Source organism: Canis aureus, chromosome 5, assembly GCF_053574225.1.
Source record: "Canis aureus isolate CA01 chromosome 5, VMU_Caureus_v.1.0, whole genome shotgun sequence".
In the NCBI taxonomy this organism is placed as follows: domain Eukaryota; kingdom Metazoa; phylum Chordata; class Mammalia; order Carnivora; family Canidae; genus Canis; species Canis aureus.
The window spans coordinates 77947204-77961588 of record NC_135615.1 but is presented as its reverse complement, the minus strand read 5'-3'; the positions used below and the strand labels follow the sequence as shown (position 1 = coordinate 77961588).

Sequence of the window (14385 nt, the reverse complement as noted above, 5' to 3'; positions counted from 1 at the left end):
AGATTTAGCAACTATATATATATATATATATATATATATATATATATATATATATATATATTTATTTATTTAAAGCCAGATTTTGGCATTTGGAGAAGTCAGAAGATAGAAAATGGGGTGTTTGGTTGTATTTATTTGGGAGATAGAATTTTTAGGACTTCAGATTATCTTGTTGGTTCCTCTAAAACTGGATTCTTCATATGATCAGATAGTGTGGGTAAAGCAAAGATTAGTTTTCTTTTGTAGAGCAGTAGCTATCTTTGTCAATAAGCAAGAAAGGACTTGCTTTTTATGAAGGGGTGCCCTAGTTTCACATGGTTGTCCTTTTTTTTTCTTCCACCTTATAAAAGGAATTTCCCTTTCCACCCTCCTCTTTTCCTTTTATATTTGACTACCAGAGTTTGCTCTGAGATGTGTAGAAAGAATTCCATAGGAACTTTTGTTTAGCATTTTTACTTTGTAAAAGACATAGAAGAAAACTTTTTAACCTCTTTGCTTCTGTATAAGTACTTAATGTTATTTCTCATTTATTTTGTACCTCATGGGATATATAGGTGCCAGTCCTCTGGGATGCCTAGGGTGGGCGTGGGAATACCTGGGATTGTCTGGGGCTGGTACTTGTTACTGGAGTGGTATTCTGGGACTTTTGGGAAATTTTTACCAAACTGATCAAATTGACTTAAAGAACACACGAAACCTCTTTGGGTGGTAAACCTGTGGCTTCAGATTTAGGTGAGTTTAAATGAGTCTATAGACCTGGGCCCAAGGTACCAGTGCTACTGAGTCACACTGTCACGTTGGAGTTCTGCCTGAGGTGTAAGTGTGTTTCTGCATCTTAATCCCTGTAGATTCGAGAATATTCTTTGTTTTCACTCCATGCTTTATGCTCTGATATCCATGCGGACATCTTAAAGCATTGGACTGCTTGCTAAAACTCATTCTAGGACCCCATTCTTTGTTTTCTTATGACTTGGGTGGTGGTTACTTGCTCTAATAACATTACTGAATAACTGAAGTGTATGCTGTTTCTAGAGTCTGTTCCTTAAACTTCTCTTAGGTGGTACTGTTGAACAATTAACACTCTTTGTAAATATCTGCACCATTTTGTTCTGGGAAACGGATTTACTCTAAATCTTGATTAATCCCATCCAGTTATGTCATTGAATCTAGAAACATGTGGCATGCCTGTTAGTCTGCTATTTGTGTCCTTCAGTTATTCAAGGGCTGAATTCACAGAAGCCTGAAATTGTAATTGAATTAGTTCCAGAATGTGTGTGCCATTCTTCTCACTGGAAATACTGGGGAGTTCTACAAGGCTTACTTGATTTATCTTTCGCTTACATATCTATTTTTTCCTCCTGGCATTTTCATTAAAATGTTGTTTTTATAGCACTTTCATAAAAATTGCTTTCTTGCTCAGTTAACCTTTTTTATGTAAGAAGTTTCTGTTCAATTATCTACTGTCCTGATAATGGGCTTAAGATCTCGCTTTCTGGCAGTTATTTTTCTGAAGGCACATTGCTTCTGTGAATTCAGCCCATTTAATCCGGACTGCTATTGTATCTGCTAGTCTTTCTAATCCTCTAACCTGGCTGCTATTCTCTCTCCTCCCCTCTGTCTTGTAGAGAGGTCTGAAGAATGTGTTTGATGAGGCTATCCTAGCTGCCCTCGAGCCTCCGGAAACTCAACCCAAAAGGAAGTGCTGTATATTCTAAACTGTTTTCTCCTTCCCCTCTTTGCTGCTGCTTCCTGTCCCACTACTGTAGAAAGAGCATTTAAAAACAAAGGAATAAAACCATCCTGTTTGAAAGCCTCTGCGTCTTTTTACTCACCACCTAAGAGCAACCTCTGTATTAGTTTTTGATCAAGAATGCAATATCTTATAGAATATTTTTTGTGATCAGTAGTCAAGTTGGACTTGTTTAACTTTCTGCTTCTTGAGTTGCCTGATGCTTAGAGCTTTTGGTTTGGATTACTATTTTAAAAGGGAACTTGGTGTGGCATTAAGAATGTTCTCTTGGAAAAAATAAGAGTTCTAACACTTCTTAGCTCTAGATGGAGAAGGTAACACAAACATCATTTTACTCTTATGATCAATTGTAATTGTAATTGCATGACAAACTTTATGGAAAAAGGGTGACCTGCTAGTAGAGTGTAATGGGGAAGGGAGGATTCTTCTCTGGTTTTCCTTTGTGCAGTGAAACTTTGTGTTGCTATTGCTTTGGCTGTCTGTGCTTTAGTGGAGTATTTGTCAGTCTGGGGTGGGAAAGGTATCAATGTATCTGCTACTGCTTTATGAAATCATTTGTTACACTATCTTTTAAGAATAGCATCCATTTTAACAGTTGACTTAAGGTTTGTTAATGTTGAGATGTAAAGCTGCCACCTTTATATTTTCCTGCTTCTGATTTTATTGTTCTGAGGGAAACATAAAATTGTGGTTACCTTCAAATTTTGAAATTAAAAATATACAATTGTTTGTATAAATGCCTGATGAAGCTTTATTCTTGTTGCACTGACTGGTTCTAGTTTTACATATGTATCAGGTGCCCACATTTTGCTTCCTTGAGCCCCCTGGCTCTGTCTGATTGGTGGGATGCAGGGAGTTCAGAGTGAAGGTCTTTGATGCAGCTGCGGTAGCCGCTCTCTCCATCCTTGCCTGCGCCTTCCATGTAACAAGGATGCTGCTGCCCACTGCCGGCCCTCTTGGTCCTGTTCCATACTCCGCTGTTTCATTGGAATGCAGAGCTGCTTCACTTGTTTTTATGTAAAATGTTTCAGCAGCATATTATACAACTCATATTGAATGAGCAAATGACACATGTGGCTTGTTTGCTTCTTGTGACATACATTGGTCTGCAAAAAGCTTTCTCAAAGGACCACTGTCTCATTCATGAATATCCAGTCCTCTGCTCCTGAATTGCTGGATCCTTCCAGTTGTCCTGCCTGGACAAAACTTAATGAAATGGGATGATTGTGTTGAGATTCAGAGTTGTTTTTAACGTTTTGTTCTTTGCCGACTCTTGGGGGTTTGAATGTTTTAATTTGATACTGAAAATCAGACTGCCCATTTTTTTCTCTCTACCCCTTTTCAGAAAGGCCTAAAGAATGTATTTGACGAAGCAATATTGGCTGCCCTGGAGCCTCCAGAACCGAAGAAGAGCCGCAGGTGTGTGCTGCTATGAACATCTCTCCAGAGCCCTTTCTGCACAACTGGTGTCAGCATCGTACTAAAAGCAATGTTAAATCAAACTAAAGATTAAAGATTAAAATTCGTTTTTGCAATAATGACAAATGCCCTGCACCTACCCACATGCACTCGTGTGAGACAAGGCCCATATAGGTATGGTCCCCTTACCCCTCTCAGTACTAGTTAATTTGAGTAATTGTGTATCGTCAGAAAAGTGATTAGTACTAGTTTTTGTTCTGTCGTTTCAAAAAAAAATTTTTTTTTTGTTTAAAAGCAAGGCATGCTTGTGATGACTCTGTAACAGACTAATTTGGGTTGTTGAAGCTGCTCCCGGGCTCCATCCACTCTGGAGAATGATCTGGGACATTTAGTTTTTGTTTTTGTTTTTGTTTTTGTTTTTGTTTTTTTTTGTTTTTTTTTTGCGGGGGTGGGGTGGGGTGGTGGTGCGGGGAGTGTGTGTGGGGTTTGTTTTTATTTAGTCATGTTTTTTAAATTCATTAACCATTGGACAGCCCTTAAGGGGAGGAGGACGGATTGATTCCACATTCCACTTCCTAGATCTAGTTTAGAAAACTTGTTCCCCATCTGGTGCTCTTAGGAAGGAGTATAGTAAATGCCTCATTTAATAACATACTCCTTTTTGAAAGTTGCCTTTTCTCTCCACCCTTGAGTAGGTCCAGTATTTGATGAAACTCATGAAAGTGGGTGGAACCTGTCTTGCCCCTCCTCTTTTCTAGGATGCACTATATATGTGACTGTGACTTTCAAGGAAATTTGTTTGCCATTTACTGAATTTTTTTTGAAGTTAATTTCTAACTTCTTTCACTGATAAATGAAGAAAAGTATTGCACCTTTTGAAATACACCAAATGGATTGAGTACGTAATTAAAAAACATTTTTTTCCCTGTCAGTCATTGTCTTATATGCTTAGCATAGATGTCCAGCTTAATAGTGTATGATAACAGTGTTCCTAGAACACAACTGAAGACCTGGTGAATCGAAGAAATGTGAGAGGTGGCGCTAGGAGACAGATGTCTAGGGGAATGATGCACATCCTCTTTTAAGTTGGGAGGATGGAGACCTGCTTCATGAAGAAGCTGGGGGTGGGGGTGGGGGTGGGGAGAACATTTAACAACATGGGGACCAGTCAGGGGAATCCCCTTATTTCTGTTTTGCATATGAGGAACCCTAGAGTAGCTAGTTAAGGCTCTCTAGTTTAATAAAATCATGGAGTCTTATGAAGACTCTTCATAAGTGTTAATAGGGATATTATCCACTTATTTTGGTCGCAGTTTCCAATTTTTAAAAATATTTAGGTAATCTTCTCCCCCTTCCCCAAATCCTAATTCTTGTAGATTCATTAGTGTTGAACCAATGCTTTCTCATGTCTCAATTCTTTGTATATGCATTCTTTTCAGATGTATTAAACAAACAAAAAACCCTTCACAAGCCAGCCTGGGGGTTGTTCTTTTCCCTCCGCCTGTTTTTAGATACTTGGAGTGGGAACTTGACTCTTAGTAACCTCAATTTCTAACAAATTTTGGGATAAGATCTTAAGCCTTTTTTTTTTTTTTTTTTAAATGTACTGATTTCCTTTCTGGCCTCAGTTTGAGGTGATGGTTTTCCCTCTGTATGTTCAGGTTTGTGTCTTCTCCCCTAAGTTTGGCGGGAATACCAGCACACCTCTCTCATCCATTGGTTAGTTGGAGAGCAGCCAGTTTTCTGTATCAGTGCTTTTCAGATTTTGTTACTAACTGGAGTACAGCTTGAGCAATGGGTATTTAAAAGTTTTCCATGTATTTCTGTAACACATCCTAGTTGGAGAACCATTAGTCCTAGGTTGTTACTCAGATGTTTCCATCAGATTCCAGATTCTGTGTTGTGAATCTGAATATGGGATACATTTTCTTTAGGTGACAGGAATGATTCATCTACCTTCAGGGCATTATACTGATCTGTAGGAGAGTCTTAGAAAACTAAGAGCTTTGGTGTAACATAACCTCATTTTGGTGGTTTTCTTTTTTTCTAAAGATTTTATTTATGAGAGAGAGAAAGAGAGAGGGCAAAGACACAGGCAGAGGGAGAAGCAGGCTCCATGCAGGGAGCCCGACATGGGACTTGGTCCCAGGTCTCCAGGATCAGGCCCTGGGCTGAACGTGGTGCTAAACCACTGAACCACCCAGGCTGCCATCACTTTGGTGGTTTTCTAGGTGGAACCATATTTGGCTTGATTCCATGGTGTGCTGGAGCTAACTAGGTAGCTTGGTTGGGAAGGGTTGAGAAAGAGGCAGATTTAAGTTTTACTGATTTTAACCAGTGTTTCTTACTTATTCTTTGTTGACCGTGCTAGGGAGAGGTATAGGGTTGTGCTCTGAGATCCTAGAGAGCAGGGACCATATATCCCTGGTTCTTAGTACAGTGGCACATAGGTCCATCCTGATTATTGCTCTATCCCTGGCCTAGATTATTAGTGTTTGACACATGAGAGATGGCTCTAAAAATAGTCATTAGATGGTACATGATTTTAAGAATGAATGAAATAAAGCAGGTCACATGATTGGGTCAATGAAATCATACATCAGAACAACAACAAAGAGAAGGGGACTGATTGAAGCTAACATCATTTTCTAATTAAATATTTTCTTATAAAGATCTTACCTATTTATCTGATAATTTATAGAACATGAGCCAGGGGAGGGGCAGAAGGAGAGAGAGAGATTCTCAAACGGACTCCATGCTGAGCATGGAGCCCAACATGGGGCTCAATTTCCTGACACTGAGATCATGACTTGAGCTGAAATCAAAAGTCAGATGCTTAACCAACTGAGCCACCCAGGCACCCCTAATTAAATATTTTTAATTTGACTTTCACATAATCAGAAGCACATGGGTGACAAATGGATGAAGCTGATACTGTGGTTTTTTTTTTTTTTTTTAATACTGTTTTCTATTTGACTTAAACTTGTTTGTCATCTTGGCTTAGTGAACTGATACTGCTCAGGGAGTGTGATCTAGAGATTGGAAAAGTGTTCTTTAAAAACAACCCTTAGGGATCCCTGGGTGGCGCAGCGGTTTGGCGCCTGCCTTTGGCCCAGGGCGCGATCCTGGAGACCCGGGATTGAATCCCACATCGGGCTCCCGGTGCATGGAGCCTGCTTCTCCCTCTGCCTGTGTCTCTGCCTCTCTCTCTCTGTGACTATCATAAATAAATAAAAAAACTTAAAAAAAAATTAAAAAAAAAATAAAAACAACCCTTAGCAGACTTAGCTTGTGGCAAAACGTACAACATTTAGGCTAATATGACACTAATACATCTCTGGTTTTCTAAAATATCTGTTTTATTGAAGCTTTTAGAAATAGGTTCTGTAGTTTGTTAAAGTTGTACCCTTAGGGCTGGATTTTATGCCAATAGGGGAGCATATTCCAAGGGGAAGGGAGGATGATGGTATGAAAACACCAATTGTAGTATTTCCTTCATTCTGAGTTATATATATCCTCAATCTTCACATTGTCAGAATATCTCTTAAAATTTGTAGTTAATTTAGTAGTATTTTTACTATTTTTTTGTTTTTGTTTTTTGTTTGTTTTGAAAAGCTGTCATTAACCCCCATGGTGTCTTCTAATTGCTGTCTTCATAGAATGGATAAAAATAATGGTATTTTTTTCCTTCATTGTTAGTTTTGTAATATTTTCTTTTTTTCTCCTCCCATTTTGATATTATTGGTAGCTTTTTAGATACTCAGTGCTAAGAAACTGGTACACAAGGACCCTGCTTCTTGAGGAGGATCGCAACTTAGTGCTGCTGGGTATGGCTAACCTCTGTTAGAGATTTGGTGTATAACCGGTGGATAAGGGACAGCATTTCACCAGGAAGTGGCAACTTCGTTATCTTTCGGGAGGGGCTGAGCTCTTCCTGTTAGGGTCATGACATGTTGAGGGAAGTAGCTTGAAATTGCACTTCTTTTTTTTTTTTTAAAGATTTTATTTATTTCTTCATGAGATACACAGAGAGAGGCAGAGACACAGGCAGAGGGAGAAGCAGGCTTCATGCAGGTAGCCTGACGTGGGACTCGATCCCGGGTTGCCAGGATCAGGCCCTGGGCTGAAGGTGGCGCTAAACCGCTGAGCCTCCCGGGCTGCCCTGAAATTGCACTTCTAATTCCGATCTCCTTGTTGCCTGTAGGCCTTACTCTGAGTTCCTCCAACTTTAGAGCGTGGTCCTTTAACAACATAGAATGACAGAAGACCTTACCTTATTATTTTCTTTCTGGGACTGTTTAAATACTTTTAAACTTTATACTTTTAAGTTTATAAGTATATTAACTTGGGTATATTTCCAAAGTGCCCTACCTTTTTCTTAAGCCTCATGTCATTAGCTTTTGCTTAATGCTGCATTACAAACCAGCCTAACCCTCTGGCTTACCACAAGCTTATTTTTCTTTTACTGATGGGTCAGTTGGGCTTTGCCTCTAGGTTTCAGCTTTGGTTCAGGTTGGCTGCAAGCTTCTCAGCTGGAGCCTAGCTCCAGAGAGCAGTAGCTATCTAAGAGTGGACTTCTTATTGTGAGCCTGGTAAGCCAAAGCAGGTACAAGGTTCAAGAACATTTAATTTCTCATATTTCTTTGTACAGAAAATTCCATATAGCCAAGCCTAAAGTCTGTACCACTTATTCATTCATTCATTCATTCATTCATATATAGTAAATTCTAAATAGTTTTTTTTTTATAAAGCACTTAATAAGGCTCTGAAGATATAGTGGAGAATAAAATGGACGTGGGATCCTGACTTCTAGTTGGAATTTTCCTTGCAAACTTGATAGCTTTTTTTTTTTTTTTTTTTTTTTAATACCAATTTGGTCTCTTTGCCCTTAGAATGGTTATCAAGAAAGTAAAACTCTTGTTTGTGTGTGCATGCCCATGGCACACATTCATCAGAGCACTTGTTCCATGCTGGGCACTGGAGCAGGACAGCCCTAACCCAGTGTGCCCTTTGGCAGATAACTTTCACTCTCCTAGGCTCTAGCTGTAAAATAATTATGCATTTAGTTATCATTGGGGTCTCAGATGCAAGTCAGTTGCCTGGTTGGTCAACAATTAATGGGAAACTTAAAAAAAAAAAATTCCTCTGAGACTCTGAATGTGCAGATATGGAGTGGGGTCTGGGAATCAATTTAGTTTTTTTTTTTTTTTTTAAGATTTTTATTTATCTTTTCATGGGGGAGACAAAACACAGAGAGAGACACAGGCAGAGGGTGAAGCAGGCTCCCTGTGGGGGCCTGATGCGGGACTCGATCCCAATGACTTGAGCTGAAGGCATACTCTCAACCACTGAGCCACTCAGGTGCCCCTCAATTTAGTTTTAAAAACTTCTAGTTAGGACCTTGATTAGATATGTTTGGAGACCAGTGCACACCTCAGTGGTTCTTTTATTCCCTTTTCTTTCTTTTAAAAAAATTTTGTTTATTTTAGAGAGCACATGGGAGTTGGGGGGAGGGGCAGCAGGAGAGAGAGAATCTCCAGCAGGCTCCCCCCTGCACTCCATCCCAGGATCCAGAGATCTTGACCCGAGTGGAAATCAGAAGTCGTTCGCTCAACTGAGTGAGCCACCCAGGTGCCCCAGCTTAGTGGTTCTTAACTCTGGTTTTCTGAATGTCATCTAGGGAGCTAATTTTTTAAAAAAGAAAATTAATGCCTGGGACCATTTCAGGCAGTTTCTGGAGATCATGTCACTTAAATTATTTTTTTCAAAAAAAGTTCTTTTTTTCAAATTATGTCTTGAGGAGCATCACTTCTTTAAGTCTTACCAGATTATTTTACTGTTCTGCCAGGTTTGAGAACCATACCACTAAATAATTTCTTAAGGTTTCATTTATATCCAACATGAATTTTAGAGTAATTTTGAGTCACAAGTCTTTTCAGCTTTACCTATTCTTTGAGGAAAGAGATTTTTCCAAACTCGTGGTTCCAACCGGCATTCAGTTCTTGACTCTTTAACCAGAAAAGAACATGTACAGAGTTCATTGGGATATAATTTATGGTGAACTGGCACTGAGATCTTCAGCAATGTGAGAGAGAGCAGTTTCTTGAGTTGTAAAGATCAGCTAAGGTTTTCTAACTCAAAGCTAGAGTGTAGACAGCTATGTTTCCCTGATAATTTCCAGACAAGTATAGTTTTACTGGAGAAGGATATCTTTTTCATTCCCCTCACAAATAATTCCGGTTCACCTACAGAGAGTACATTGAACCATATTCCAAATAGTGTAAAGTTAGTACTAGAAATGAGTATGAAACTGAAGTTTTTACAGACTAAGTTGGACTTCTAGGAGATGAAGTGTCTTGCTAACTTAACAACTTCAAGGTCACTTTGTTCCTCTGGTAGAAGTCCCCTGTCATGTCTCCACCCCCCATCTCCCGCCCCCACCCCCACACCTTATTTGTCAGACCTTTTTTGGCAGGGTGTGGGCCAGTGTTATTATGTGGCTTTATTTCCCCCTTTTGTCAGTGAATATTTAGTTTTGGGTGGATTGATCTAAGTCTGAATGATTAAATAGGTAGCTGCTCCCTTTGTGTTCTGGCCTGATACTGATGAATTAACATTCATTCATCTGGATTCAGACTGGATAGGGTCTTAGTTTCTGTGTCTTGGTTTGTGGTTGAGCTGTACATTGGTGCAGATGGCCAGTGTTCTCAGAGGCAGGAATTAAAGAGGGGTTTGCAGTTAGTGCCCTTGAGCCAAAAGCACAGTTTTTTCTTAACTCCCTGATCAAGGGCTATTGGGGCATAATCTCAAAAAGGTGGGTGAGCTTGTGCCAGTACTGTGCCATCTATTTCTTGCTTTTAAACCATTTATTAAGCCACTTTTAACTCTGGCACGTGTGCTCTTTCCCAGTGAGCTAACCGTTGAGCTTCTTGGATTGTTGAGATTAGCTCCACCTAGTGGTGAATTTAAGTTAAAACTCTGGCCGTTGAATCTAGGGTATACTTTACCTACTATCTGGACACCACTCCTGTTGGGGTTTTGATAGATGGCAGAAGGGTGGGGAAAAGGTGGTGAGGCAGAAAGGCTTAGAGGCTGAGTCAGTACACTGAGGGACTGGGGAGACTCTGAGTTATCTAGGAGAGACTCTTAAGGGTCGGTCTGAGGCTTTATTCACACCTATAAATTCAGGATGGTGTCTCCTGTAGGGAAATAATTGCCCTGAGTCTTGACTCTGGCCTTACTAAGCATGTGATCTTGGATATGTTCAGTGAATGTTCCTAAGCACCATTTGCTTCATCTGTAAATGAGGAACAATGGTAACATCTATATCTCAGAGGTGTTTGTGAGGACTAAATAGGATCATATAGGTGAAGATATTTTGTAAATGTAAAAGTGCTATGAAAATATTAACAGCCATCAGATTTGCACTGCAACGGGAAGAATTTAGGCTGTGTGTGATAACATTGTGGAATACTATTGGATATATATATATTGGAGATTCTGTGTTTTAGAAATTCTAGGAGTACAGATTGAATACTTCTAGAACTAGGGTGTTAGGGCTGCAGATAGTTTAGAGCTTTCTTTAAGAACCTAAGACCCAGAGATGGGATCTCCCCCAAGCTTTTTAATATTGTAGAGGTACTTCATGTGTACAGTTTGTAGTATCCAGAGAACTCTAGATGCTTCACCTCTGAAGTTGCTTTGTCTTTTTAGGACATCTGGGAGGTAGAGAAACAAAAATCCTCTGAAGATCAGGTCAGCTGTGCAGTTTCCCCTGTGTCCCAGAATTACCAGGACTGGTTGTTTTAGATTGGCTAAATCTCTGAAGCTGGTTCACACTAGTTTATGAACATATTAAGGGATAAGAAATACTCAGAAGACATTTTACATTAAGAACCACAAATCTCTTTGGGATGCCTGGGTGGCTCAGGAGTTGAGCATCTGCCTTTGGCTCAGGGCATGATTCTGCGGTCCTGGGATCGAGTCCTGCATTGGGCTCCCTGTAGGGAGCCTGCTTCTCCCTCTGCCTCTGTCTCTGCCTGTCTCTCTATCTCTCCTGAATAAATAAATAAAATCTTTAAAAAACCCACAAAACACAAATCTCTCAGACTTTTGTGTAAAGTCAGTTTAACAGGTAGATGTTTGTTTAGTACTGGGGGCCTCTGATAGCAGGGTGGATGAAGTTGGTTCTAGTAAGGATGTAAGTAAGGGAGTTAGGTAACTGAGCGTACCAGGAAGAAGAGAAATCACATTCCACTGTGTATATTTTTTGGTGGGAGGTGCTGGCGTGGAGGGATGAAAGGAATTCAGGAACGACTTCTTGAAAAAGGTGACATTTTAGTTATATCTTAAAAGACAGGTCTGGTTTGGACATGCAGAGATACATGGGATGGGGTTGGATGGATGAGTATGGATTTCTGGGTGGAGAGAATGTGAACAAAGATGGGAGACACCTGGCATGTTTGGGGAGGGGCCTGGAGCCCTGCTTTGGGACAAGTGTAAGAAGAAGAGAGCTAGCTTTTAAGGGCCCCTTTTAAACAAGTGAATGAGTTCAAGACGGAGGGAACATCAGTCACACTCAGGGAAGGGCCGAAATTACTGAGGATCATACAGAAACAGACCATACTGTGGTGAGAGAACAGCTATGTTTATTGAGCACATACTCTGTGGTTTGCACTATGTTAAAGCCACAGTATTATCACATCTAGTCCTCACAACAGCTTTTTGAGATTGATACTACAGATATCTTCATTTTATAGATAAGGACTCTGAGATTCCATATAATTGCTTAATGTCTTCAGCCAGAGTTGGATCTCTGATCTGTCTGATTCTGGAACTGTGTGCTTTGCCATTGGTATCTTGTGAAAATAAAAATATGTGACTAATTATAATGCTGAAATTGTAGTTCAAGTACTGTATGATGCCCAGAGCAAGGATAGCAGTATAAAAGGCTTCATCTACAATGACAGGTTAACTGGGTAGGAGTTTTTGGGGAAGGCAACTTGAGGAGCAATTGTAGCATGAGAGAATAATATTCTTTACCTTTATGTAGCTTTAGAGGATATTGAGATGCCTTTGAATTTGGGTAGTCTGCCCCTAGAGTCTGTTCAGCTACCCTTTTAAAAAATTGTTGCAGCTTTGTGAATTGACAGAGCAGGGTTTGTTGATGAGAAAGCTGGACTTTAGTGAGTACCCAATGCCAGAGGGATGATGGGAGTGCCAGCTCTGAAACCTGGCACCTTTTCCTTTTCTCTTTACCATTCCACAGGGTGGCCTTTAGAATAGCACCGTTGTTTTCTGTATGTCTTAATAGGGGCCTATTAGGAGAAAGGAACTGTATTAGGTCACAAAAATCTCATTAGTTTGACCCAAATAAAGTGAGGTGTTTGGGATTCTGGAGCTCCACCTTCTCTCCACAAAGGTTAGGGGTCTTCACACTGTTGGGAGTTTAGGTGTTAGAAACCTCAGATCAGGTTTTATATTAGTGATTTCACTAGGTCCTTAAATACAACCCTGAAAGGGAGGTGGCTAGATGGTACCAGTTGTCAAATGGCAAGAGTAAGGTTAAACAGGTTGGCATTGTGATAGAAAATGCATAACTGGCTTTGAACTTGAGTTTTGGTTCTGTTACTAGATCCTTTGACCTTAGGCAAGTAGCTTCAACCTTCTGAGCTTTGCATTCTCTGTGAAATGGAAATAGCTATACTTAACTCTTTACCTGTGAGTTGTGAAGGTTACATGAAACACTGTATGTAAAGCACTTAGCACAGTGTTTGCAAGCAGGAGGTACTAGACAGTAAATGTGATGGATTGAAGCTGTCATCACCATCCTCATCCTCATCCTCATCAGCTCTCTTCAGACCAGGGCCAGAGAACCCTGCTGACTTCTGGGTCTCAGGCTGCTATATGAGTGAGGAGCCCTCAGCTCCACGTCCAGGAATAGGATGACTTTCAGCGAGCATGAGAGTATATGTTACCCTCCCTTACGTCTCATCTCTAACCAACTCTGTGATAGGGCTGGCCATTTGTTTGGAGCTCCAGACCCACAGTGGAGCCTCATTTCCAGCTTCTTAGACCTCCATCGTAAAGCTTTGGAAGGTCTGCGTTGATGTGATGGGGGAGAGATTTTGGGCTTGGTTCTGAATCTCTTACTCCCTGAAGAGCTGCCCCCCTTTCTTTCATAACTTGAGGACTTCACAACTGTTTCAGTAACTGTTAGGGAGTTCGATGCATCCCTTGGAAGCTTGTGAAGGGTGGGCAGGCACTGTGAATTCTTCACTTGACTCATGCGAGAATGACTTCACCCCAGGGTGCTGAGTTTGCAGAAATTTCCCTGTCTTAGATGCCAGTGTGCTCTAAGATCGGTCTTTCCTTAGCCCTCAGGGATCTTGGCCCCTAGTAAATGCAGCGTGACTAAATGGAGCCCTGTTTTTGCATTTAGCTTGCATTATGGTGTTTGATATTCTCTCATTTCTCTCCCATGGTAGTAATATAACTCTCTGGATCAGTCGCTGGAAACCCAGGTTTGAGGTTGAGCCACCACTTTCTTTGGACAAGTTGCTGTACCTCTTTGGGCGTCAGTTTCCCCATGTATAGATAAAAGTGATTTTCTCTTCCTTTTTGGTTTGTGTCTCTTTAGCAGTGCCATCTTCTTTCTTCCAAGTAAAATCTTACAGAGGGCTCCATGAGGGGAATAGAAAAGGTGCCCTGTGGAACATTGATGCTGCAATTGAAGCCAGGCAAGCAGTTTTGCTCTCCCACTGCTCCTTGTCCCAAATGTAGATGTACGTGCTTTGTACCCCACTGTGGGACTTCTAGGGCTCTTCCAAGAGATGTGAATGTCACTGGTACAGGTCATCTCTACAGCTCTAAATTTTTTTTTGCTGTTGACAGGTTGTTAATAAAAATCTGTAAAGCCTGTTTATGAAATGTACAAGTAGACTATTGAGTCTTTAAGAAGAATTAGATTTTCATTGATATATTTGAGATACTAAAGTTTGGTTCCATCTATAATGCTTTAATATATTGCAATGTCCAATAGAGACTAGCTTAGTTTTTGCTTGTAGGATAAATATGATTTTTAAGAGTGGCAAGGCACATGCATATTTCCCTCTCTTAGGAATCACTTCCTTCTGGGAATACCATTATGATCCAGGCATTAATATAATGATCTAGTGAAAGTAGATGCTTTTAAAAGTATCTGGCATTCTCTCTTA

At 40.3% G+C, this 14385-nt stretch overlaps 1 protein-coding gene across 4 annotated transcripts in view; it reads left to right on the top strand.

Annotated features, from left to right (window-relative positions):
• Positions 1-4639, top strand: part of CDC42 (cell division cycle 42) — a 47054-nt gene extending 42415 nt beyond the window's left edge. For 3 of the 4 annotated variants that reach the window (XM_077899225.1, XM_077899229.1, XM_077899227.1), the window contains exon 6: positions 3096-4639. In XM_077899225.1, coding sequence (XP_077755351.1) covers positions 3096-3185 — 90 coding nt within the window. In that variant the 3' untranslated portion in view covers positions 3186-4639. Of the gene's footprint in view, positions 1-1625; positions 1811-3095 lie in introns of those variants that run through there. The other variant, XM_077899226.1, reaches the window with a different exon arrangement.
• The last annotated feature ends 9746 nt before the right edge of the window (positions 4640-14385 follow it).